This window comes from Ranitomeya imitator, chromosome 3, assembly GCF_032444005.1.
Source record: "Ranitomeya imitator isolate aRanImi1 chromosome 3, aRanImi1.pri, whole genome shotgun sequence".
NCBI lineage: Eukaryota > Metazoa > Chordata > Amphibia > Anura > Dendrobatidae > Ranitomeya > Ranitomeya imitator.
In genome coordinates this window covers 205,053,092-205,079,579 of record NC_091284.1, presented here as the reverse complement: position 1 = coordinate 205,079,579, position 26,488 = coordinate 205,053,092, and the positions used below count along the sequence as shown (strand labels likewise).

The 26,488-nt window shown below is 39.4% G+C and overlaps 1 protein-coding gene across 2 annotated transcripts in view; it reads left to right on the top strand.

Moving 5' to 3' along the window:
• TAFA3 (TAFA chemokine like family member 3) overlaps nt 1–26,488 on the top strand; it is a 1,052,604-nt gene that overhangs the window by 562,269 nt on the left and 463,847 nt on the right. For both annotated transcript variants that reach the window (XR_011319810.1, XM_069761753.1), the window contains exon 3: nt 14,360–14,509. Coding sequence is in view for 1 of the 2 variants with exons in the window: in XM_069761753.1 (XP_069617854.1) it covers nt 14,360–14,509 (150 nt within the window). In the remaining variant the exon portion in view is untranslated. The remainder of the gene's footprint in view (nt 1–14,359; nt 14,510–26,488) is intronic.

Here is a 26,488-nt window from a genome sequence, read left to right as displayed (position 1 = left end):
TGTGTGGCCTGTGTTATATACTGCATGGCCACTGTTATGTACTGCGTGGCCTGTATTAATGCATCGGGTATTCTAGAATATGTATGTATGTATGTCTATAGCAGCCACATAGTATATAGCAGTAGTATATAGGAGCCATGTAGTATATAGCAGACACGTAGTATATAATACAGCCACATAGTATATAGCACAGCCCACATAATATATAGCACAACCCATGCAGTATATAATACAGCCCAGGGCTGTGTTATATACTGCGTGGGCTGTGTTATATATTACGTGGGCTGTGTTATTTACTACGTGGCTATGTTATATACTGCGTGTCTGCTATATACTACATGGCTCCTATATACTACATGGCCTGTGCTATATACTATGTGCCTGCTATATACAGACATACATATTCTAGAATACCCGATGCATTAGAATTGGGTGACCATCTAGTTATTATATAGAAGCATAGGTATATTTGTGAATGAGTGCAATGAAATATTTGCATGTAGATGAACAGTACCCTCCAAAACTAATGCTACTAGTGGCACCTTCGCCACTCAGTCTGGCATTGCCTAAGATACAGTATATCATATAGCTGATCAATGGGTATTTCAGGATTTTGAATCCAAGCAATCACAATGTGAGTGTTATCTGCATACCCACTGCTCTTTGGATGATAGGGAACTGAATATTACTGATTTGATTTGTAACTAGAGACGGCACTTGGCAGCAATATTTAACTCTTAGATTAACAATAAATGTCATACTTATTTTATAATAGGAAAAGCAATATAGTTTAAACACATATTTGTTGATGGGAAGATTCCCAATGGTGGAATACCCCTTTTAGAGTTTTCACATCTACAGCTCTGGCAAAAATTAAGAGACCACTGCAATATTTTCAGTTTGTCTGATTTTTCTCTTCATAGGTTTATTTTTGAATAAAATGTAAATTGTTCTTTAATTTTAACATGTCTCCGAAGCTCCAAGCAATACATTTTTGTATTTGTTTTCTGAAAATGAGAAATGGTCAAAATAACAAAAAATACATTGCCTGCATACCTCAAAAAATGCAAAAAAGAAACAAGCTCATACTCATTTACAAACAACAATACTAATGTTTAACTCAGGAAGAGTTCAGAAATCAATAATTTGTGGAATAACCATGATTTTAATCAGAGCTTTCATGCGCCTTGTCATGCTTTCCACCAGTCTTTCACACTGCTTTTGGGTACACCTTATGTCACTCCTGATACAAAAATTGAAGCAGTTATTCTTTGTTTGATGGCTTGTGACTATTCATCTTCCTATTGATTACATTCCAAAGGTTTTCAATGGAGATAAGGTCTGAAGGTTGGGGTGGCCATGACAGGGATTTGATGTTGTGATCCTTGATCCACACCTTGATTGACGTAGCTGTGTGGCATGGCGCAGAGTCCTGCTGGAAAAACTAGTCCTCAGAGTTGGAGAACATTGCCTGAGCAGAAGGAGTCAACTATTTTTCCTGGATAACCTTGTATGTGGCTTGATTCATATGTCCTTCGCAAAGATTAACCTGCCCAATTCCAGCCTTGCTGAAGCATGCCCAGATCAACACCTGGTCGTCTAATGGTTAGACGTAGACCTGGAGAGGCCACAGTGTCATGCACTCACTGTAAATTTTGGTGGAGGAGCGGTGATGATCTGGGGATGCTTCAGCAAGGCTGTAATTGGGCAGGTTGTTCTTCGCAAAGGATGTACGAATCAAGCCGCATACAAGGTTATCCTGGAAAAACAAGTCAAAAACAAATCAAGAGGAAGATGGATAGTCACAAGTCATCAAACAAAGAAGAACTGCTTACATTTTTGCACCAGGAGTTGGCATAAGGTCACCCAAAAGCAGTGTGAAAGTCTGGTGGAAAGCATGCCAAGATGCATGAAAACTGTGATTAAAAATCATGGTTATTCCACAAAATATTGATTTATGAACTCTTTCTGAGTTAAAACATTAGTATTGTTGTTTCTAAATGATTATGAACTTGTTTTTTTGTTTCCATTATTTGAGGCCTGCAAGCAATGTAATTTTTGTTATTTTGACCATTTCTCATTTTCAGAAAATAAATACAAAATTTATTGCTTAGAACTTCGGAGACATGTTGACTTGTCAGTAGTTTATAGAATAAAATAACAATTTTAATTTTACTCAAAAATATATCTATAAAGAGAAAAATCAGAGAAACTGAAAATTTTGCAGTGGACTCTTAATTTTTGCCAGAGCTGTACATATTGAACATTTAGCTTTAGGATGAGAACTGGTTACTTCAGAGAAACACCATACTAACGGAAGTGGTTTCTCAAGAAATTGTAACAGTGAAAATATTTGATTTTTCTATTAGATGTTAAACATTTTAAACATTATCTGAATGAACAGTCTGACCACCATAAAGTGAGCTACATCCTGATTTCTGGTTATTTAATGACCACTTACACTTAATGATCTCTTACATTATAGTACTTTTATTATATCGCATATAAATCAATAGTTTCCTTCATTTACTAGAATTCTCTTCCTTTGGCAAAGTGTTTACTAATCCAAACTAGGGAAATCATAAGAATTATTGGGAAGTTAGAATGTGATATTTTTACATATTTAGCTTTTAAATAGAAGGTTATATTTGTTATGATAGGTGTAGTAAAAAATAGGGAAACTGTTGATTAATATTGCCCGTGTAGTCAATAAAGTAGATGCCGAAGGCTGTTATCTTTGTAGCATATCTTAATTCTTAACCCCTTCCAACACCCAGCTATAATAATTTGTAGAAAACAAGTATTTCCTACCCCACACCAAACTTTTTTGTAGATGCAGATGGAATTCTTTCACCATAAAAAAAAAACTTATTCAAAATAGAAAATGCTAATGATATCACTCAGTTAATGTCTCAAAAAATGGCTAAATCACGGTTATTAAGTACAATATAAGTAATATAAAATTGTAGCAGTAAAATCACAGATGTAAAAAACAAGCCCTAAGTGGGCAAAATATTAAAAGGGAACAGCTGATACATTCTGTCCGAACCACAAGAAGCAGGTATCAGGTCATGGCTGTATGATTTCAGCCATATACAGTTGTGCTCAAAAGTTTTCATACCCTGGCAAAATTTTTGCTTTCTTGGCCTTTTTTCAGAGAATATGAAAGCTAACACCAAAACTGTTTCTCCACGCATGGTTAGTGGTTGGGTGAAGCAATTTATTGTCAAACTATTGTGTACTCTCTTTTTAAATCATAATGACAACCCAAAACATCCAAATGACCCTGATCAAAAAAATCACATACTCCATTTCTTAATACCGTGTATTGACCCCTCTAACATCAATGACAGCTTGAAGTCTTTTGTGGTAGTTGTGGATGAGGTTCTTTATTTTCTCAGATAGTAAAGCTGCCCACTTTTCTTAGCAAAAAGCCTCCAGTTCCTGTAAATTGCTGGGTTGTCTAGCATGAACTGCGTGCTTGAGATCTCCTCAGAGTGATTCAATGATATTGAGGTCAGGAGACTGAGATGGCCACTCCAGAACCTTAACTTTGTTCTCCTGTAGACAATGACAGGTCAACTTGGCCTTGTGTTTTATATCGTTGTCATGTTGGAACATCCAAGTACGTCCCATGTGCAGCTTCCAGGCTGATGAGTGCAAATTTGCCTCCAGTATTTGCTGATTACATGCTGCATTCATCGTTCCTTCAACTTTGACCAAGTTTCCTGTGCCTTTGCAGCTTACTCATCCCCAAAACATCAGCGGATCACCTGAGTGCTTTACAGTAGGAATGGTGTTCCTTTCATCATAGACCCGGTTGACCTTTCTCCAAATGTAACATTTATGGTAACTTGTGGCCAAAAAGTTCAATTCCTTGTTCCAGTAGTTTTGAGGCTTGTCTCTGCGCTTTTTTGCATATTGTAGGTGAGAAACTTTGTGGTATTTGCATAGTAATGGTTTCCTTCTGGCAACTCAACCATGCAGCCCATTTTTCTTCAAGTGACTCCTTATTGTGCCACACCACTAGTTTTCAGAGAGTCCTGTACTGTAAACAGGTCACAGGTGAGGATGTTACCAATAGTAGCCATTCAAACCCATTTTAGTCAACTTCTGTGCATGTTATCAGGCCAAAACCACCAGGGTATGTGAACTTTTTATCAGGGTCATTTGGATGTTTTGGGTTGTCATTATAATTTAAAAAGAGAAAACACAGTAGTCTGACAACACATGGCTTCACCCAGCCACTAACCAGGAGTGGAAAAAACGTTTTGGGCTATCATTCATATTCTCTGAAGAAAAGGCCAAAAAAGCAAAAATTCTGCCGGGGTATGTAAACTTTTGAGCACAACTTTATGTTTATCTCTGAAACACTGTGGCTTTTCAGAGAAAAACATAGTTTAATAGTACAAAGTGAGAGACCTGTGACTCAAGGGCAGTGGGCGAGTAGAAGCTGTCAGGAGTCTGCCTTTCTGACTAGGCTACGGTGTGTATTCAACCATGTTTCTCTTTGAAACTTTGCAGCCAGTCAAGTTGTGCAGCCAGTGCCTGATACATGCTGAGCAGTGGGGATCAGAAAATGCGACAAAGACAAAACAAGCGATGGTGAAGAATGAAGGAGCAAGAGAGAGGAGTTGTAGATAATGCCTTTTTTTTCTTTTTTACATGTTACATTTATTTTACCTTCATTCATAGCAAGATACATTACATATGTGGATAATAACTTCTGGGCATGCATAGCAAGCTATCAATCAAAGTGCCAGAGAATGATTACAGCTGTGCTCAAACTATAAGTGGTGACTTTTAAGTGTTCTTTTCATCAATCCAAAAACTAGAAGCGAGGGTCAGTAGGGAGGATATGTTTATTTTCTCTTTGCAGTCCTGCATCCAGTGAGGCAGACCAGCATAATTTTAATGAAGATTAACCCTATATCTATATAAAAGAAGATTAACCCTGAATATTGCATTTTTCACACTAGCCACTGGGCTTTTTTAGACTCTAGTGTTAGGGGTCGAGTTACCGCCTCTGTACAGGGGGAATCTCAGGCCATCTCCGCTGCGGTCTCCCATTCTTTTCCTGCCGCAGTGGAACCTGCTCAGCAGAGACGTCGGTCCCAGCGTCTCGCTCAGTCTGACTCTGTACAAAAAGTTACTGCTGCTTTTCCTGCTTCTGCCATTGAAGCCAGTGCTGGGCAGCGGCGAGCAGACGCTTCTAGGACTAAGTCCTGCTTTTCTCGTTCTCTCAGTGGAGTTCGAGGGTCACATGTTCAGATACTGCAGCTAAATCCATTGGTCTTCCAGGAAGGTCCTGTAGGTGCTCAGGCTCTGTAGCAGCCTCTCATTGGTCCTTCTAGGAAGGTCCTGTATGTGCTGAAACAATTTAAGGCATGCATGGCCGCACGGCCATGCACTAGTATCTTTCTAAGTTATGTGCTTTGCGCCAGTGTGGTCATGTAAGATTGTGTTCAGGGACAGCTGAAATAAGCCCCTAGAATGCTGGCACCTTTGGCGAGGAGATTGTGTGTTTGTATGTATTTAGGGACCTGGCTGAAATAAGCCCCTAGAATGCTGGCACCTCCGGCGAGGAGTTTTGTGTGCATGCATGACTACTGACTGCTCTCTGTTGGGCAGTTAGCCTGTGCCTCTGTGAAGTCTAACAGGGCGCAGTGCTTTGCTTTCATGGCTACTATGTGAAATAACAGAGCTAGTTCATACCACCATATAGTGCCGCCTATGCTAGCAGCAGGTTCTCCTGCACGGTGGACCCCGGGCTGCAAATGCATCAATTACAGTGAAACATCTATATTTACTCGGTGTGTTCCGCTAGCCCTAACATCTATGTTCCTGTTTTTTTCAGGTAACAATGCATGTACTTAGCCACAGTGATCAGTCCCTGACCCCATCTTTAATAGTGAAGTATCTAAGGAGGCTGTGAAAAGGTCACAGTATCAGCTGAGACATCACCTATTGTGATTGGTGGAACCTGTGTTATGAGCAGTGTAAAGAAGTGATACCTGTCATTGTAATCCTGCCTCTGAAGATAAGGAGCCTAGCTGAAAACTCTTCCTGAAAAGAACAGAAAGTAGTCACATAGTTGATATGGTTGATAAAAGACAAATTTCCATCAAATTAAAATGAGTTATAGTCAAAAAAGCTCCATTGGCCAGTGTGAAAATCACAAGTTGTTTTTTTATTAAAAAGACTGTGATATGAAAAATAAAACATTGTTGCCATGTTTTAACAATATATGTAATACAATAATCTTATTTAAACAATAGGCCACTTTCTGATGATTGATTCCTGGAGCGTCAGGTGTCCGGTTCTGCAGTTGCATGTGTCGCCGTTGTGTGACTCCGGCTCTCCATTCATGTGTTGTGACTGTCACAGAACCACAACACATGCAGCTGTGGTGCTGGACACTTGATTATCGGAGTGCTCTAGGTATTTGGGTTCCCACTGCAGCTTCTTCGGTAAGTGCTGTAGCTTGTCGAATAAGGAAGGAGGAGAAGATATTCGTTCATGTCTACTCTTTACACAGCCTTATTAATCTCCAAGTATCTTCCACGTACAGTATGTGGCTGGGGAAAACAAATGGCAACCAGTGGAAACAAGCAATGGTATCCAGGTAGCATGTATGGGTCTAATATTGGACAATTACAACACACATCTTTTAAAGCAGACTATGCTGTTTACAATTCTGGATTGTTGGATGATGAGCTGTTTTACAAGCCAGTAAGCATACTTTGTGTGTCACACAAGCCTTGGTTTCAGGATTTCTATTTGGCTGCAAAATTGCCATCCTGTTTAGTAAAGAATGAGAAAAATGCTGTTAATGTGATATTACAGATCAATCACTTTGCAATCACAGTGACTGCAGAACAGCACCTGCCTATCACTTGAATCATTAGTCAGAGACTGGGCCTTCTATCTTCATTTTCAATGTTTAGTCTTTTTCTACAGTATATCTTTGTGGAACTAGTTGTGACATCCTATCTCTAGCCTGTAAAATCCCAAAATGCCACTGCTTGGCCAGCCTTCATATTTTTTAGTTGTTGTGATAGTTCCTCCTTATTGGTTGTGCTAAACCATGTGATCTGATAGCTGAAGACCCTTGCAAGGAAGCCAGTATAGCAGTGTGTGATGATGCTAGCATGCTAGCTGACCGTGGCAGATTTCATCAGTGTTGGAAATGGTGTGAGCACCTACAAGGTTTTTGAATTTGTAGGAATCTGAAAATATGAGGAAATATGACTAATATTTATTGTACAGGGTGGGCCATGTATGTAGATACACCTAAATAAAATGAGAATGGTTGGTGATATCAACTTCCTGTTTGTGGCACATTAGCATATGGGAGGGGAAAAACTTTTCAAGATGGGTGGTGACCATGGCGGCCATTTTGAAGTCAGCCATTTTGGATCCAATTTTATTTTTTCCAATGGGAAGAGGGTCATGTGACACATCAAACTTATTGAGAATTTCACAAGAAAAACAATGGTGTGCTTGGTTCTGATGTAGCATTATTCTTTCTTGAGTTATTTACAAGTTTCTCTTTGTTTACAGCCATTGACATGTCACAGAGGTTAACACGTGAGGAGCGGATAGAAATTGTGTTGATGTCTGGTGAACACAGTACCCTGGTCATTGCATCATATTTCCATTCAAGACACCCTACACAAGAAATCTGTCACCATTCCCATGTTATTTAGATGTATCCATATAAATGGCCCACCCAAAAAAGTTTGCCTCATTACTGAACATAATGTTCTGTGTAAACTGAGGGTCCAATTTTTGCTTTGCCCATTCTGCAAATTTAGCGCACCGATCTGGCATAAGACGAACATCCCATCGGCGGATATTAGCTACTCGCAAATGGCACCCTTACAAAATCTAGCTGCTGCAGCATCTTAATGAGGATGACCCAGATCGGCTCCCTGAATTTGCAGAATGGGCAAAACAAAAATTGGAACAGGACCATTAGTTTACACAGAATGTTATGTTCAGTGATGAGGCAAACTTTTTTGGGTGGGCAATTTATATGGATACACCTAAATAACATGGGAATTGTGACAGTTTTCTTGTGTAGGGTGTCTTGCATTGACATCTGCTGCAATGACCCGTGTACTGCGTTCACCAGATATCAATACAATTTCTATCCGCTCCTCACTTGTTAACCTCTGTGACAATGGCTGTAAACAAAGAGAAACTTTGGTCACCACCATGGTCACCACCCATCTTGAAAAGTTTCCCCCCTCCCATATACTAATGTGCCACAAACAGGAAGTTGATATCACCAACCATTCCCATTTTATTTAGGTGCATCCATATACATGGCCCACCCCGTATTTACATGCATCAAGGAGGACCTGACACATGCCATAAATGGATTTATTTCATACCTAGTCTAAATGATGAAGTTCTTAATATGGCATTGTTTACTTATTTTTTGTTCCTTCGCTTTTCTTTTCCTGAGATATGGCATTATTTTCCTTGTATATAAAACTTTTCTTGTTAGCCAAGTGGGAGTGATTTTTTAACTCTGCTCTATGGCCAAATTCATGAAGCTCACATCTTATTGGCTAACAAGATTAGATTGTACACAGGAGGAGAGTGCCATGTGCCTGGAATGGATCTGCACAAGAACGAAAAATCAACCCTGGATTCAGACGAAAAGCAGCATTTAGACCCAATGAAACTTGCCTTATTTATGAAGATGTGCAGATTAAACAAAATATGAATTTGCCTTTTATTCCTCAAGAAAATAGATATATACGGAGAATTTGTTTTCCATGAATTGAATGACACTTATTATGCTCTCCAGACCCGAGACCCAATAAACGTTAGATGTAAAAAGTAAAAAATATACTTACCCACTTCTTAGGTCCCTCGGCTCCTCACTGTCACCGTCTAGTCCTTGTCGCCTCATCTTGTCACCATCAGTCATGCTGAATCCCTGCTCAAAACTGTTTCAGCATGAGTGGTGGAGATAAGAAGATGCTAAGAGAGGCAGTGGAGGTGTCTGGAGGTGAGTATAACTTGTTTTTTGTTACCTTTTGATGGCCTTTGCAATTCAGCATTACTATGTCAAGTTTGCCAAATCGAAGATCAATCCAATTACAAAAAAAAACACATTTTGGCAAATGCTGTTTTTTGTAATTTTGAAGTAGAATTCAATTCCACTAGAGTATATTTGCTTATCACTCCTTACATAATCTCCTTTGGTGTTGTTATGTGTAAAATATAATATGATGTAACACTTGGGCGTCAGACAACATTACAATGATAGAGGATTCTTTGCAAGTTCTAAGGTGTTAAAAGCTTTTGCAATATTGAGAACATCCTGTCATTACATGTGGTATGGACTCAGGATCTATTAGCCATAAAATATTTACTTGAAGAAGGCATAATACATGCAGATTAGAATTTTCTCTAAAAGACCAGTCCAAATTATCTAAGCAGGTGCCGGCAGCAGTTAGTTCAGACTCCAGGGGCGACAGGAAGAATTGGAAGAATCTGTTACAATCTGAACTTGTGATTCTAGCTTATGTAAAAAGTAATATATATGTTAAATTTTTGAATAAAGTCAAGCCTGCTGACAGTCACCATCTGTTGAATAGTAGTATAACACACAAGCCGTGGAATAACTGGGTTATGTTGGCAATTTAATAAAGAAAGCTGCATTGGCAGAAAAAAAAAATGTTCTATTACTTGTACAAATTGAAGTTTGTTAATCTCTTTGAAGTACGGAGAACTTTATAGTAGTAAACCTTACTGCCACATAACCTCATAAGCAAGGCAACGGAGAAGAGGGAGTTAAATTAAGTCATCAGTCGAAACTAACGTATTTCGGTTTCTATTATCCAGTAATATCAATCAGAAAGAAAAAAGGCCATTGGGTTCTAAAAGCTTGTATGGACAAATTGTGGATAAAGCAGGTGCAGATACTTCACGATATATACGTTAGTAAAACCACTCTGATATACTACAGCATCAGAGGACGTAATGGAAAATATTGATTGATATGAATTATTTAATATACAGAAACGATTGCAAATTATTGCCAACTGCTCCAGAATAAAGCAATTTAGAGAGAAGTTGTTTGAATTGCATAGAAAATGTGTTTTAAAGAAAAACTCCAGCAGAGAGATTGCATGCCCCCTGCTGGTGTATCCTTCTACCCTCCAGATTGGCAGCAATAAAAAAAAAAAAAAGGACTAAGAAAAGGTCACAATCTTCTTTGCAGTGGTGTGTCTTTGCTGCCAGTTTGTTCTCCCTGGCAGCTGAGATTAGAAGCCATGTTGGTATCAATATAGTTACTAGAACGTGACTTTGATAAAAGAGATAACACTAAATTATGGAAATCCAATGTTGGATGCTATGGAGAGCAAGAGAAAATTATGGAAGTTGCCTTAATTCCTCATCCAACTGAGTTTATTGATTTACGACTATCAGAATAGGTCAAATGTCCAAGGTAATATATAATATGGAATATCAATAACTGATATTGTTGTGTATTGTCAAGTAAATAGAACAAGCACACATAAATTAAAGCTACAAGGGGGTAATATTGGATTCAAGTAATGATACAGTGTCCAATTTAGGGGTTAGGAGAGCGGAAGTGGCCAGATTCAAATTTGCCAGATCTTGCGGATTTTACTGGGAAATCAGATTCACAGCAAAGTTAATCTCCACAAATTGAATGCTGTGGAGTCTCTGCAGACCGCAGAGTATCATAAGTGTAATATTTAAAAAAAAAAACAGCAAATACTACACGTTCCACCCATCCCAGAATATCAATTATCGCCAGTTCGTTCTTTTTGACCAGTCTTGAGGACCTCTTCTTTCGTTATACCTACTCCTGTTGTCATCACTCTAGAACAGGACTTCTGCTTGCAACCAGGCTTCAGAGGTCACTGTGCATCTTAACGTCGTGAAGTCATGATGTGCATTGACATCTGAGGTCTGATTGTGCCCAAAAGCCCTGTTCTAAAGTGAAGACACTACTGTATGACTGGTGAAAGAAGAGGCTCTGAGGACCGGACAATGGGCAGCAGGCACTGGAGGGCAAGAAACAGGTGAGTGGTGAGGTGAGTATTATCACTTATTTATTTTCTAATCTATCTTTTTTTGTCCCTCTACTGTTCAGCATAATGGTGATCGCACTTGGTCACCATTTTGCTGAATATTTGTGGAGCAAGCTACCTAAAGTCTATAATCTGGAGAATATCGATTTTTGTAAAATTTGAGTTCAATTCAATTCTAATGCAATAATTTAATCCAACTCAAGCTATAAGAATTCTACATTTACTTCTATAGAGTTAATTTTAGACAATCTTGGTACATATGTTGCGCCCTTATTGGGGCCACTAGTCTTTGCCAGCCATGGATTTAATAATCTGAACTAATATCATCTGAGATCTTTATGATATTTACTGGGTCACTAGACTCGTAACCAAAGCTGTTGGGTGTCCAGCCTTTATAAATCTCCCCATTTTTTAAAATTCTTACTCCATTTCCTAATTATACTCTAAATATCCTAGTGCTTATCGGTGTCGTTAATGCTGCTCTTTAACTCTAATTTGTAATGTGGATCAGTATTCCTATATCCCGAAAGGCCAATAGTGTGCACTGTCTGCTGTGCTTTCCTTATGCTATCATAGGTCATCATTATTTTATGGCATAGAGGGAACACGCTGCAAGAATTTTAATGACAGGAAGATCAGATCATAAAATAAAGGCACGCTTCCTGATCTGAATGCCAGCGAGATCTAGATGAAGGGTGAATTTACTCCTGGGTCAGTAGCAACATAAAATCAGCTCATAATTGCACGGAGTTTATCACCGTAGAATCCAGTTTTCATTTAATATCTGACTTGTAGAATTATGCTTTATCATATATTCACACTTACAGAAAAGCCTCTAGACCTGCAGGAAAGCCTTGATGGTAATGTGAAGTGCTACTTAGTATACTGCTCAAGGAAAACAAAGAGGATTTATAGTCACTTTCTTATCTGCACAATGTATTCGATCGTCACATAGGAAACTAACTGCAATGGTGTAGATGAGAAGACTCCGTGATCGGAATAATGGTCCTGGCAAATTATTAACCAGTAGGGTGATAAATTAATAGCTTTCTATATGTAGATCTACCCGACAGTATATATACTATATATACAGTGGGGCAAAAAAGTATTTAGTCAGTCAGCAATAGTGCAAGTTCCACCACTTAAAAAGATGAGAGGCGTCTGTAATTTACATCATAGGTAGACCTCAACTATGGGAGACAAACTGAGAAAAAAAAATCCAGAAAATCACATTGTCTGTTTTTTTAGCAATTTATTTGCATATTATGGCGGGAACTCTAAGCATGCTCCAGCACATTGACTGACAGCCATTGCTGCCTCAGAACAGTGCAGAGACAGCTGTCAGTCAATGTGCTGAGGATTACTGCTGCCACCTAGAGTATACTGATCGGTGACTGTATTAACACTGGCATACCTCCATGACAGAAAGCCGGCAGCTCCCAGGAAGAATAAATAGTTGGATAGTCGGACTGTCCAGTGTTCGCACAGCTGTAGAAAAGAACGCTATTAACCTGCATGTTAAAGGGAACCTGTCACCTGAATTTGGCGGGACAGGTCTGTGGTCATATGGGCGGGGTTTTCGGGTGTTTGATTCACCCTTTCCTTACCCTCTGGCTGCATGCTGGCCGCAATATTGGGTTGAAGTTCATGCTGTGTCCTCCGTAGTACACGCTTGCGCAAGGCAAGTTTTTAGAATGGTGTAACACTTGGGCATTTTCTATCATATTGACCCCTCAATGTGACTTCAAATGTGATGTGGTCCCTAAAAAAATGGTGTTGTAAAAATGAGAAATTGCTGGTCAATTTTAACCCTTTTAACACCCTAACGAAAAAAAATTTTGATTCCAAAATTGTGCTGATGTAAAGTAGACATGTGGTAAATGTTAAAAGTTTTCGCCAAATTTCTGTTTTTTTCACAAATAAACTTAAGTAATGTCAAATAAATGTTACCACTAACATAAAGTACAATATGTCATGAGAAAACAACGTCAGAATCACCTGACTCCCTTGAAGCGTTCCAGAGTTATAACCTCATAAAGGGACAGTGGTCAGAATTGTAAAAATTGACCTGGTCATTAACATGCAAACCACCCTTGGGGGTAAAGGGGTTAAAAAGTATTTTTTCTTTGAATAACGCATTATTATTAGTGATGAGCGAGTGTACTCCTTGCTTGGGTTTTCCCGGGCACGCTTGGGTGACCTCCGAGTATTTATGACTGCTCAGAGATTTAGTTTTCATCAAGGCAGCTGAATGATTTACAGCTACTAACCTGCTTGATTACATGTGGGCATTCCCTAGCAACCAGGCAACCCCCACATGTACTCAGCCTGGCTAGTAGCTGTAAATCATTCAGCTGCCACGATGAAAACTAAATCTCCGCGCACTAACAAATACTCGGAGGTCACCCGAGCGTGCTCTGGAAAACCCAAGCAACGAGTATACTCGCTCATCACTAATTATTTTACAATACTATACGGTTTCACTGTATTAAAATATATGTCTTTCATCTTGATGGAGTAGGTTGTGCCTTTAACGTTTTTTTTTTTTAGACTCTCTTAGTTGTTTTTATATTCTGCTGCTTTAATGAACTGGTGAAAGAAAATACAGAGAATTTATTGATCTACATGCAAATACTCCTCGAGGACATGGAAACCTTTGCAAATAGTAAAATGAAAACAGAATAGGTGAAAAATGTTCCACATTCTTCATTTTCATGGGCTCGGATCTGTAACATTGAACAGCCTATGTGTGTGTTTTATATATTCCTGCTTGGAGATCAATGAGTTCATAAAACACAAGAGAGTACTAGTGGTCAAATGCGCTACATTTATATTTAATGTACCGTGACGTGGAAGATATGGTGTATGTTATAGCCTGTGTGTTATATCAAAGCTATGGCTGAATCTGAATCTCATTACCATCCTGCTGTAGATCTCTGCGCCACTTTACATACATATATTCAATATAAAATCTACATAAAGGGACATTATATGTTATAAAAGGGTAGCGTAGGTGGGAATCTTGGCAACTGTGACCTCCACAATCACTAGAACAAAGCAACTCAAAGCACTATTCTGATTGCCATGCCCCTCTTAAATCATATGAGAGGGGCATAAAAAATTGTTAGAGGGGAAAAAATATGTACTTTAACATAATTTAGACTGATCAATACCTTTTGACACGGTATAAAAGGAGGATGTTCACTGTTTTTTGTGAATATAGAAGCATTAATTATGGAATCCTACTAAATATTCCTTGTCTCTTCTTTCCGCAGTTCATGTGGAACCCGGTACTTGTGAAGTGATTGCTGCTCACAGATGCTGCAATAAGAACAAGATTGAAGAACGGTCACAGACAGTAAAATGCTCTTGTTTTCCTGGACAAGTCGCAGGGACTACAAGAGCAGCTCCATCATGTGTAGATGGTAAGCCTTACATTTTGCATTTGTACTTATAATCATAGGAATATGCTGCTGTGTTGGCCAAATCAGCTATGATGTGAAATAACTTGCTCTTCATTTTTTAAAGGGAATATGTCAGCAGATTTTTGCTATGAATTCTTTGAGCAGAATTACTCAAAAGTTTACATAACCCCGTAGAATTTTGCCCCATCACCGATTAGCAGCTTTCTTTCATTATACACTGTAAGCTGCCAATCATTGCCGTGGGCGGGGTTATACGGAGCTCAGCATTTAGAAAACTAGTAGATCTGCAGCAGAGAAAACATTTTATCAAAATAACAGCAAGCAGCCCAGTAAGTGATTTCACGATCTCTGTCTCTACGTTATGCTGCTCTCAGATGGAGGAGCAAAAACCTGGTGACAGATTCCCTATAAGCTTTTTTTTGTTTTTTCTTGTGGGGCATTTTGCTTAAGGGGTTTGTCTCACAGGGACATATCCAGTCCAGATGCCCTGTTTGGGTATATAAATTTCATTGAGACTGTCAATTAACTAGCAACCGATCCCGCTCTGTTAGGCTTGGGCCACCAATGTATTACATTGCCAACCATGCACCATGGTAGCTAATTAATGCAACATCTCCCCTACAGCAACAACCTACAAAAAATCAACTATCATATTAATGGGAGCTGGACCTATTGCTGAAATATTAAAAGGATTATCTAGAACAGGGGTCCCCAACCCCTAGCTCGAGAGCCACATGTGGCTTGCAGGCTCGTGATATATGGCTCGCGGCTGTATGCCAGCTTGGTGCGTTAGCTCCAGGTGTAGCCAACAGCTATTAACAGTAGATCTCTAGATGGGGATTTGTGTGTGTAGTCACAGAAGTGCAGATCAGAATGGGGGTAAGAAAGGAAACCATGGAGCTCGGCATACTGCCTTGGTGCGATTTCAGTGGAAAAACGTTGGTTGCCATTATACAGATAATAGGGGGCTTTGGATTTCACTACTGAGAAGTGGGCAGGAGCTGGATGTGGCTTGCGATCCTCTGTCAGAGTTGAATGTGGCTCTCAAAGTCAGAAAGCTTGGGACCTCTGATCAAGTATAAGAAAACCTTCTTTAGAAATGCTTTGATTATAAATTTATAGGGCCAGGGTCTCTAGTCAAAATCTGTGACATTAAACACAAGATACATTAAATGAACAGGCTTAAATGTGAAGAATTGCAGTATTTTATATCCAATGCATTAATTTTCCAATACACGCATATTCCTAGTAAATGTATGGGGCTGGAGATTTGAAAATGTGCTTAGATGATGGACTAATTTTTCTGTTTTTGAGTCATTTTCTCGTAATAGACAATGGTGGCTGAATTAGTTAACTATATTTGGCTTAAAGCAATAAAAAATGTTGACAAGTGGGCTAAAGGTTCCATAAATTCTATAGACCACTACATACATATATGAAGTGGAATGAAGGATTATTACATTAGTCACTAATGATTAGTGGTTAGAAGCTACTTAAAGGCATTAAAGAGAACCTGTCACCAGGTTTGGCCACTGCCTTTCAGGGCTTATCTACAGCATTCTATAATGCAGTAGATAATCCCCCAATCCGACCTGTAAGAGAAGAAAAATAACTTTTATTATACTTACCTGGGGGCGGTCCTGTCGGATATGTGTCGCAGGTCCTGGTCCAGCGCCTCCCGTCTTCTTGTGCTACCGCCCTCCTATTTGCTTCACAGGCTCCCCGGCATCACGCTACTGCACAGGCATACTTATCGGCCCTGTTGAGGGCAGACAAAATTCCTGCAGTGCACAGGCGCTGGGCCACTCTGACCTTTCCTAGTGCCTGCGCACTGCAGTACTTTGCTCTGCCCTCAACAGGGCCGATAAGTATGCCTGTGCAGTAGCGAGATGTCAGGGAGCCCGTGTGGATGATTCATGGACGCGATATCCACATGAAGCAAGCAGGAGGGTGGCATTGCAAAAAGATGGGTGGCGCCAAAACAAGACCTGTGACACCCATCGGAACGGACCACCCCGCAGGTGAGTATAATAAAAGTAATTTTTCTTCTCTTACAGGCCGGATCAGTTGCTTATCTACAGCATTATAGAATGCTGTAGATAAGCCCTGAAAGGCGGTGGCTGTAACTCGTATCAGCCAATCCTGTTGACAGGTTCCCTTTAATAGTTTGTCTGCAATCTTCATTACATCTTCCATTTTCAGACTCTGATATGTAGTTTGCAGCCTCACCCAAATCTCATATTTGTATCTTTTGGCAGAGTATTTCCCAGCAATTTAGATAGAATATGAGATCTGTCAGTATCCAGTTTGCTACTGTCTTTACCAGCTCACACATGAGCACAGACCCTACACGTAACGTCTATTCATGTGCTTTCCTCCTTATTTTTTTCTCTGCCCTCCCTGAGGCTGTATATCCTTGGAGAGTGGACAACTTCCTCTTGGGGGATGGCTCTATTATAAGATAGACATCAAAGTTACTCATTGGACCCCATTGCCTATTTAGGTGTCCTCTGGGGTTCTTTTATGCTTTCTGTCATTTTACTTAAATACAAAGTGATGCATACTGCATTTTTTTCGGCTTTTTCAGGAATATGCGACGGAGACACCAAACAGTCTCTGACACGGATGTGAACCTTGTCTTATTAAGAATTCTTTGTTTCACTGCAGATACACCAACTTATTTAGCCCAGAGAGTTTTTCTGTTGCACTAAAAATAACATTATTCATCTCTGCTTTGTCAAATTTGAATTTTCACCTATTAGTTAATAATATCTATTCATATTCTCCAAAAATCTACTTATTAGCTAATTCTATAAATTCAAGTCTAGGCACATCCTACAAAGCACTTATTTTTGTTCTGTGTAGTAGGAGTCGACTGGTAAAGATCTCAATGTAGACATGAATTGTTATAATTATTCCATAATATTGTCAGCAATGTCATAATAGGTTTAAAATGTTGCATTGTGTTCTTTTTTATAAAAGAAAAAAAATAATATAAACAAATAATAGAGTACTAAGGATAAACCAATTTTTTTTAATTTCTTTTAAGTAAAAAAAAAACTATTTGTTGTTTGTTTTGAAGCTCATTCTTTCTTAGGTGCAACATAAGGCAGTGAGGGGTCTAACACTTTGTTCTTTCCTAGGTAACCTCACTGCCTCCTCTCACAGCTGAGAAACTCTGCATCATTCATTGCATGTACAATAGGTGTTACATCTGTTACTTGATAGAAGTAAAAGGAAATGTTATTTCACCTTTATGATGAAGTCACTGACATATGCTCTAGTCGGTATTTTTTAAACCAAAGAGAAAAAAAAACTATGCATAAGACCTAAATGCATTTTCAAAAGTATATATACAGGTCCTTCTCAAAAAATTAGCATATAGTGTTAAATTTCATTATTTACCATAATGTAATGATTACAATTAAACTTTCATATATTATAGATTCATTATCCACCAACTGAAATTTGTCAGGTCTTTTATTGTTTTAATACTGATGATTTTGGCATACAACTCCTCATAACCCAAAAAACCTGTCTCAATAAATTAGCATATCAAGAAAAGGTTCTCTAAACGACCTATTACCCTAATCTTCTGAATCAACTAATTAACTCTAAACACATGCAAAAGATACCTGAGGCTTTTATAAACTCCCTGCCTGGTTCATTACTCAAAACCCCCATCATGGGTAAGACTAGCGACCTGACAGATGTCAAGAAGGCCATCATTGACACCCTCAAGCAAGAGGGTAAGACCCAGAAAGAAATTTCTCAACAAATAGGCTGTTCCCAGAGTGCTGTATCAAGGCACCTCAATGGTAAGTCTGTTGGAAGGAAACAATGTGGCAGAAAACGCTGTACAACGAGAAGAGGAGACCGGACCCTGAGGAAGATTGTGGAGAAGGACCGATTCCAGACCTTGGGGAACCTGAGGAAGCAGTGGACTGAGTCTGGTGTGGAAACATCCAGAGCCACCGTGCACAGGCGTGTGCAGGAAATGGGCTACAGGTGCCGCATTCCCCAGGTAAAGCCACTTTTGAGCTACAGAGAAGCAGCACTGGACTGTTGCTAAGTGGTCCCAAGTACTTTTTTCTGATGAAAGCAAATTTTGCATGTCATTCGGAAATCAAGGTGCCAGAGTCTGGAGGAAGACTGGGGAGAAGGAAATGCCAAAATGCCTGAAGTCCAGTGTCAAGTACCCACAGTCAGTGATGGTGTGGGGTGCCATGTCAGCTGCTGGTGTTGGTCCACTGTGTTTCATCAAGGGCAGGGTCAATGCAGCTAGCTATCAGGAGATTTTGGAGCACTTCATGCTTCCATCGGCTGAAATGCTTTATGGAGATGAAGATTTCATTTTTCAGCACGACCTGGCACCTGCTCACAGTGCCAAAACCACTGGTAAATGGTTTACTGACCATGGTATTACTGTGCTCAATTGGCCTGCCAACTCTCCTGACCTGAACCCCATAGAGAATCTGTGGGATATTGTGAAGAGAAAGTTGAGAGACGCAAGACCCAACACTCTGGATGAGCTTAAGGCCGCTATTGAAGCATCCTGGGCCTCCATAACATCTCAGCAGTGTCACAGGCTGATTGCCTCCATGCCACGCCGCATTGAAGCAGTCATTTCTGCCAAAGGATTCCCGACCAAGTATTGAGTGCATAACTGAACATTATTATTTGATGGTTTTTTTGTTTGTTATTAAAAAACACTTTTATTTGATTGGATGGGTGAAATATGCTAATTTATTGAGACAGGTTTTTTGGGTTATCAGGAGTTGTATGCCAAAATCATCAGTATTAAAACAATAAAAGACCTGACAAATTTCAGTTGGTGGATAATGAATCTATAATATATGGAAATTTAATTGTAATCATTACATTATGGTAAATAATGAAATTTAACACTATATGCTAATTTTTTGAGAAGGACCTGTATATATATATATATATATATATATATATATATATATGCTTTAAATATAATACAGTCATTGCTGAAAATGTTTGCGCCCTTGATATTGTTCCATAAAATGAAGTAATTTTCCAAGAAAATTAATGCAATTACACGTTTTGTTATTCACGTTTATTTCCGTATGTGGTTCAACAATTACTGCCCAGAAACATGCCTGCTGTCTTGGTGTCATATATGATTCAGATATTTCCTTCACTCCCCACATTCGATCACTCACCCACTAATGTCACCTACACCTCAAAAACAACTCTAGATTTCATTGCTTTCTTACCTTTGACTCAGCAAAAACTCTTACTGTTGCTCTTATTCTTTCTCGTCAGGACTATTGCAACCATTAACTAATCAGTTTTCTTCTACTTAACTCTCCGCTCTATAATCCGTCCTGAATGCAGCAGCCAGGACCATATTCCTTTCCAACCGCTACACCAATGCCTCCACCTTGTGGCAGTTATTGCACTGGTTTCCCATCTGCTACAGAGTGCAAAATAAACTTATCACTGGTACCTACAAAATGCTCCACAGTTCAGCACCCACCTACATCTCCTCCCTTGTCTCAGTCAATAATCCGATCCTCTCATTCCCGTCTCCAAAACTTCTCATGTGCTGCACCAATTCTTTGGAATGCACTTCCCATGGCCATTCGATTAATTTCCAATGCCCACAGTTTTAAGCATGGCCTAAAAACACATTTCTTTACACAGGCCTATTGCCCCAGCTCACTTATCTAACTATCCCCATTTTGTCCTTACAAAGTTTTCTTCAAAATCATTACCCTCATAGTATCTGTTCACAAACCCACCGTGCACTTAATAGCTTTCTGTATCTGTACTGTACACATACTGGCTAGTGATCAGTTCATGCAGAGTTATGTGCATACCAAATTTAGTATATTATGGCTGTATTGTGCAATATAAGCACATTTTACCATTTACCTTTCATGTCTCCCCTATTTCCTCATAGATTGTAAACTTGCAAGCAGAAACCTCACGCCTTTTGGTATCTGAATTATGTGTTATTCTGTAATGTCTTTATTGTCTGTACAAGGCCCTTCTAAGATTGTAAAGTGGCACGGAAAATGTTGGTGCTATCAAAATTATTATTAATTCCTTTGTGTGTATTGAAGTAACAAAAAAAATAACAGAGGAAAAAAAGCAAATTGGACATAATATAATATTAAACCCCCAAAATGGTCCCAACAAAATAGTTGACACCTTTCCAAAAATGTAGGTAAACAACTTTGTTTCAAGCATATGATGCTCATTCAAACTCACCTGAGGCAAGTAACAGGTGTGGAAAATAAGTTAACTCAATCTTTACATTGTGTGTCTGTGTGTACCACTCTTAGCATGGAGAACAGAAAGAGAAGAGAATTGTCTGAGGATTTGTGAACCAAAATTGTTGAAAAATATCATCACTCTCAATGTTACAGGTCAATCTCCAGAAATATTGATATTCTTTTGTCCACGATGCACAACAAAATCAAGACGTTTACAACACATGGCAGTGCAGCTAATCTCCTTGGATGTGGAGGTCAGAGAAAAAATGATGAAAGGTTGCAAAGCATGATAGTCTGGATGGTGGATAAGCAGCCCCAATCAAGTTCCAAAAGAAATTCAAGCTGTCCTGCAGGCTCAGGGTACATCATTTTCAGTGCGAACTATCCATCGATATATGAATCAAATGAAATGCTATGGCAGGAGAACCAGAAGGACCCCACTGCTGACACAGATCCATAAAAAAAGCTAGACCGCAGTTTGCCAAAATGTACGTGAGTGAGCCAAAATCCTTCTGGGAAAGCGTCTTGTGGACAGATCAGACCAAAATAGAGATTTTTGCTAAAGCCATCATTCTGTTTTCCAAAATTGGAAACAGGCCTACAAAGAAAAGAGCACAGTGCTTACATATGGGTGCATTGCCTGTGTGTAAGGTATCATAAAATCTGAATATTACCAAAGGATTTTGAGCTGCAATGTACTGCCCAGAGTCAGAAAGCTTTTTTTGCATCCCAAGTCATCCTAGGTTTCCACAAGACAATGACACCAAACATACCTCAAGAAACACCCAGAAATAGATGGAAACAAAGCGCTGGAGAGTTCTTAAGTGGCCAGCCATGAGTCTGTATCTAAATCCCATTGCATACCTGCAGAGCGATCTTAAAATTGCTGTTGAGAGAAGGCACCCTTTAAATATGAGAGATCTGGAGCAGTTTGCAAATGAAGAGTGGTCCTAAATTCCAGTTGAGAGGTGTAAGACTCTTGTTGATGGTTATAGGAAGTGATTGATTGCAGTTATTTTTCCAAAGGGTGTGCAACCACATATTAAGCTGAGGGTGGCAAAAAAATTTTCGGGGAAATTTTTTGGGTTTTGAGCTATTGTGTCCAATTTGCCTTTTTTTCCTCTGTTTTTTTTTTGTGTTTTTCCAATACACTCAAAGGAAATAAATGTGTATAACAAAACGTGTAATTTCATTAATTTTCCAGGGAGTCAACACTTTCGGCCATGATTGGATATATATACAGCTCTGGCAAAAATTAAGAGACTACTTCAAAATTTTCCGTTTGTCTGATTTTTCTCTTTACAGGTACCGTATATTTTTGAGTAAAATGTAAATTGTTCTTTTATTCTATAAACTACTGACAACATGTCTCTGAAGTTCCAAGCAATACATTTTGTATTTATTTTCTGAAAATGAGAAATTGCCAAAATAGCAAAAAAATGCATTGTTTGCAGACCTAAAATAATGCAAAAAACCTACAAGTTCATAATCATTTGGAAACAACAATACTATTGTTTTTATCTCAGGAAGAGTTCAGAAATCAATATTTTGTGGAATAGCCATGATTTTTAATCACAGCTTTTATGCGTCTTGGCATGCTTTCCACCAGTCTTTCACACTGCTTTTGGATGACCTTATGCCACTCCTGGTACAAAAATTTAAGCTGTTCATCTTTGTTTGATGGCTTGTGACTATCCATCTTCCTCTTTATTACATTCCAGAGGTTTTCAATGGGCTTCAGGTCTGGAGATTGGGCTGGCCCTGACAGGGATTTGATGCAGTGGTCCTTCATCCACACCTTGATTGACCTAGCTGTGTGGCATGGTGCATTGAACTGCTGGAAAAACAGTCCTCAGAGTTGGGGAACACTGCCTGAGCAGAAGAAATTAACTGTTCTTTCAGGATAACCTTGTATGCGGCTTGATTCATACGTCCTTCGCAAAGATTAATCTACCCAATTCTGCCTTTCTGAAGCATCCCCGGATCAACACCTGGGTGTCTAATGGTTAGACGGAGAACTGGAGAGGCGTACAAGGCACAGTGTCTTGCACCCATTGTGAAAATTAGTGGAAAATCGGTGATGATCTGTGGATGCTTCAGCAAGTCTGGAATTGGGCAGGTTAATCTTTGCGAAGCATGTATGACTCAAGCAGCATACAAGGTTATCCTGGAAAAACAGTTGATACCTTCTGCTCAGGCAATGTTCCCTAACTCTGAGGACTGTTCTTTCCAGCATGACTTGTGCCATGCCACACAGCTAGGGTAATCAAGGTGTGGATGAAGGACCACCACATAAAATACCTGTCATGGCCAGCCCAATCTCCAGACCTGAAGCCCATTAAAAAACAATGGAATATATTCAAGAAGAAGATGGATAGTCACAAGTGTGAGGCTGTGGCCTCTGTTACAGCTAGGGGGTGCTGTTTGTCCTCCCCAAAATGTGCATCCAGAAGGATGAAGTCCATTGGTGTGCATGAGAGTCACGGACTTTAATGCTGTGAAGAAACACATTAAAAGATACTTTTGTGCTTAAACTTTGTGGGTCACTGCCTTTTCACTGCGTATGATGCTACTACAATCTTACACAAGCCATCAAACAAATAAGAGCTGCTTAAATTTTTGTACCAGGAGTGGCTTAAGGTCACCCAAATGCAGTGTAAAAGACTCGTGGAAAGCATGCCAAGATGCATAAAAGCTGTGATTAAAAATCATTAGTGATGAGCGAGCACTAAAATGCTCGGGTGCTCATTGCTCGGGTCGAACAGATTGGTATACTCGGGTACTGGGCCAGAAAAGTGAGCCCAATGTCTATGGAAGACCCGAGTATTTTTATCGTGATCCCCTGGGGGTCCTTTTAAGGTCTAAAAATGTCTGAAAATGATGGAAACACTGCCCAAATGACACCGGGACATCATGGGGATCACACCTGGAAGCATTCCTGACTCCTAGTTCAGAGCTGTAAACATCTTTTCCGAGATTCATGCCATTTTTTCCGAGGCAACAAAAAACACATTAAAATGAAACCAAAACGTATTTTGCTGGGAAATATGTTAAGGAACATCCTTTGCAGATTAATGACTTGCCTGTAAGGCCAAATATTTAACCCCAGACCGAAAATTTCCTCCCCCACTAAGGCTTAGTTCAGACGCAGAGTTTTTGAAGTGTTTTTCAAATTTAACATTGCTTTCAACCACTACAAACGCATTCAATGGGAAATGTCATTATAACATTTAACACCCCTAGCTGACCATGTGGAGTGTGACACATAAGCAGACCCATCTTGTTTCATTTATGAAGGATGGACTCTAAAAGTCACAGAGCCTATTTTTACTGGTGCATCAGGCGGCATTAATCTTTTTAAAGGGCCATTATTAAACAGTGGGTCTCCTAAACTGTTGTAGCTATGCTGTGAGTGGATGGGCTGCCAAGAATTACGACGCACCACAATACCCCTTTCATAAGATATCCAGGAGGGCCTCCTGAAAAAATGTTGCACTGAATGCAAGAACTGCCCTGCTACCAATTCATATGCACCCCAATAAGTCTTTGAATCCACATACTGGATGGGCCCATGCAAATCCACTTCACAATATGCATTTTGTACTCCCGTACACTTTTGTTTTACACATTGGCAGCAAGGCCAGCCCTGCTGCATAGTCAGTCATATGCACCCCATTATGCCTTGGAACCCACAAACTGGATGGGCCCATGAAAATCCACTTCACAATATTCATTTTGTCCTCCAGTACTCCTTTGTTTTACACATTTGCAGCATGGCCAGCCCTGCTGCATAGTCAAATACACCCCATTACGCCTTGGAACCCACATACTGGATGGGCCCATGAAAATCCACTTGTATGATGGTTTCTTCTTTGCAGAATTATTGACAGGAGAATTTGGCAATTTTATTTGCCATGTTTTTAACACTAAGGTTCATATACGGCTTTAAATACGGGTAATACTTGCAATACAAGGCAATTTTATTTCAAACTACAAAATTCAAGAAATAGTATGATTGAATAATGTGAGTGCGTACACTTTTGTATATGTTAACATATAAAGGTTAATAACTTAGTACAGATAAGGAATAAATACATATAGTGATTACGTGTATATAAAGATTAACTACACACAGTATACTTACATCATACAAAAGAGGCTTTTTAACATCATCCATCTGGAATATCAGAGAAGCAAGGACAAGACAGAGAACCCCTGGGAGATTACCTACACTGCATTGCCTTCCCAAATCATGCAGGTATCAGCATACTGTACATGTACAGGTACCCCAGTTTTGGCATCTGTCTTAGTGTTATTCACTACGTAAGACCAGAGAAACATGACTATGTAGTAACTCTAGTTTCACCCACACCTTCAAGTGGCCACTTGTCAAGGTTGGATGAAACTGAGATGTCATGGAGTCATCAGACTCCCCTAGAAAATAAAAGCCACAAGGATTTTGATCAAACCACCACCGGCATTGTTTCAGTAAACCTTAATGTTTTACAATGACAAACAGCAAACATATGGAGGCTTAGAACTGTTTGTGAAGTGAAGAAACAAACATTTAACAAGATTGTGTCACTATGAGCATTGTCTGTCACATCTCTAAATGTTTTACAAGAAATGCAGTTATGCGATTCTCTGAATGCATTCGGTATACAGTATTTCAATCTTGTTTACAAATTGCCATTTGTATATTCTCCATTTGTACATTTGAGGCAGACAAAGTGAAGGCTCGCAAGTAGAGAAACAAATATAGTGAACAAAGCTATATTTTTAAGGAACTACTGAGGCAAAGTAACAGCATTGCTTTATCAAATTTATATGAAGTGTATTGTGTCCAATGTGAGCAACCAGGCATCACAAAAAGGAGCTTTTCAAGTGAGCTCTTTAAGGTGCACAAATGTTATGAAGTTTTTGCCAACAAAGATGTGGTTTCACCAATAGGGAGGTACCTTTATTAAAAATATAGTATTGCCATCACAGCCTCCCTTGCTCAAAATTATGGGGCCTAAAAAAGTACAGAACAGGTTCACCCAGGTCTTGTCGTCGGAGATAAAGAAAAGACATTGCAGGAAACAGAGTTAAGAAGTAGGCCCAATGTAATGTAATGCCCAATTCCCCAATGTGGGGTCCTTTTTTTACTCAATAAAACAGTACCATCACAGCCCCTTGCCCAAAATTCACCATACAGAGCATGTTCACGCTGGTCATCTAGTGGCAGTTAAAGGACATATTGCAGGAGAGAGAGTTAAAAAGTAGGCCCAAATATAATGTAATGCCCAATTCCCCAATGTGGGGTCCTTTTTTTACTCAATAAAACAGTACCATCACAGCCCCTTGCCCAAAATTCACCATACAGAGCATGTTCATGCTGGTCATCTAGTGGCAGTTAAAGGACATATTGCAGGAGAGAGAGTTAAAAAGTAGGCCCAAATGTAATGTAATGTCCAATTTCCCAATGTGGGGGTCCTTTTTTTTACTAATTAAAACAGTACCATCACAGCCCCTTGCCCAAAATTCACCATACAGAGCATGTTCACGCTGGTCATCTAGTGGCAGTTAAAGGACATATTGCAGGAGAGAGAGTTAAAAAGTAGGCCCAAATGTAATGTAATGCCCAATTCCCCAATGTGGGGTACTTTTTTTACTCAATAAAACAGTACCATCACAGCCCCTTGCCCAAAATTCACCATACAGAGCATGTTCACGCTGGTCATCTAGT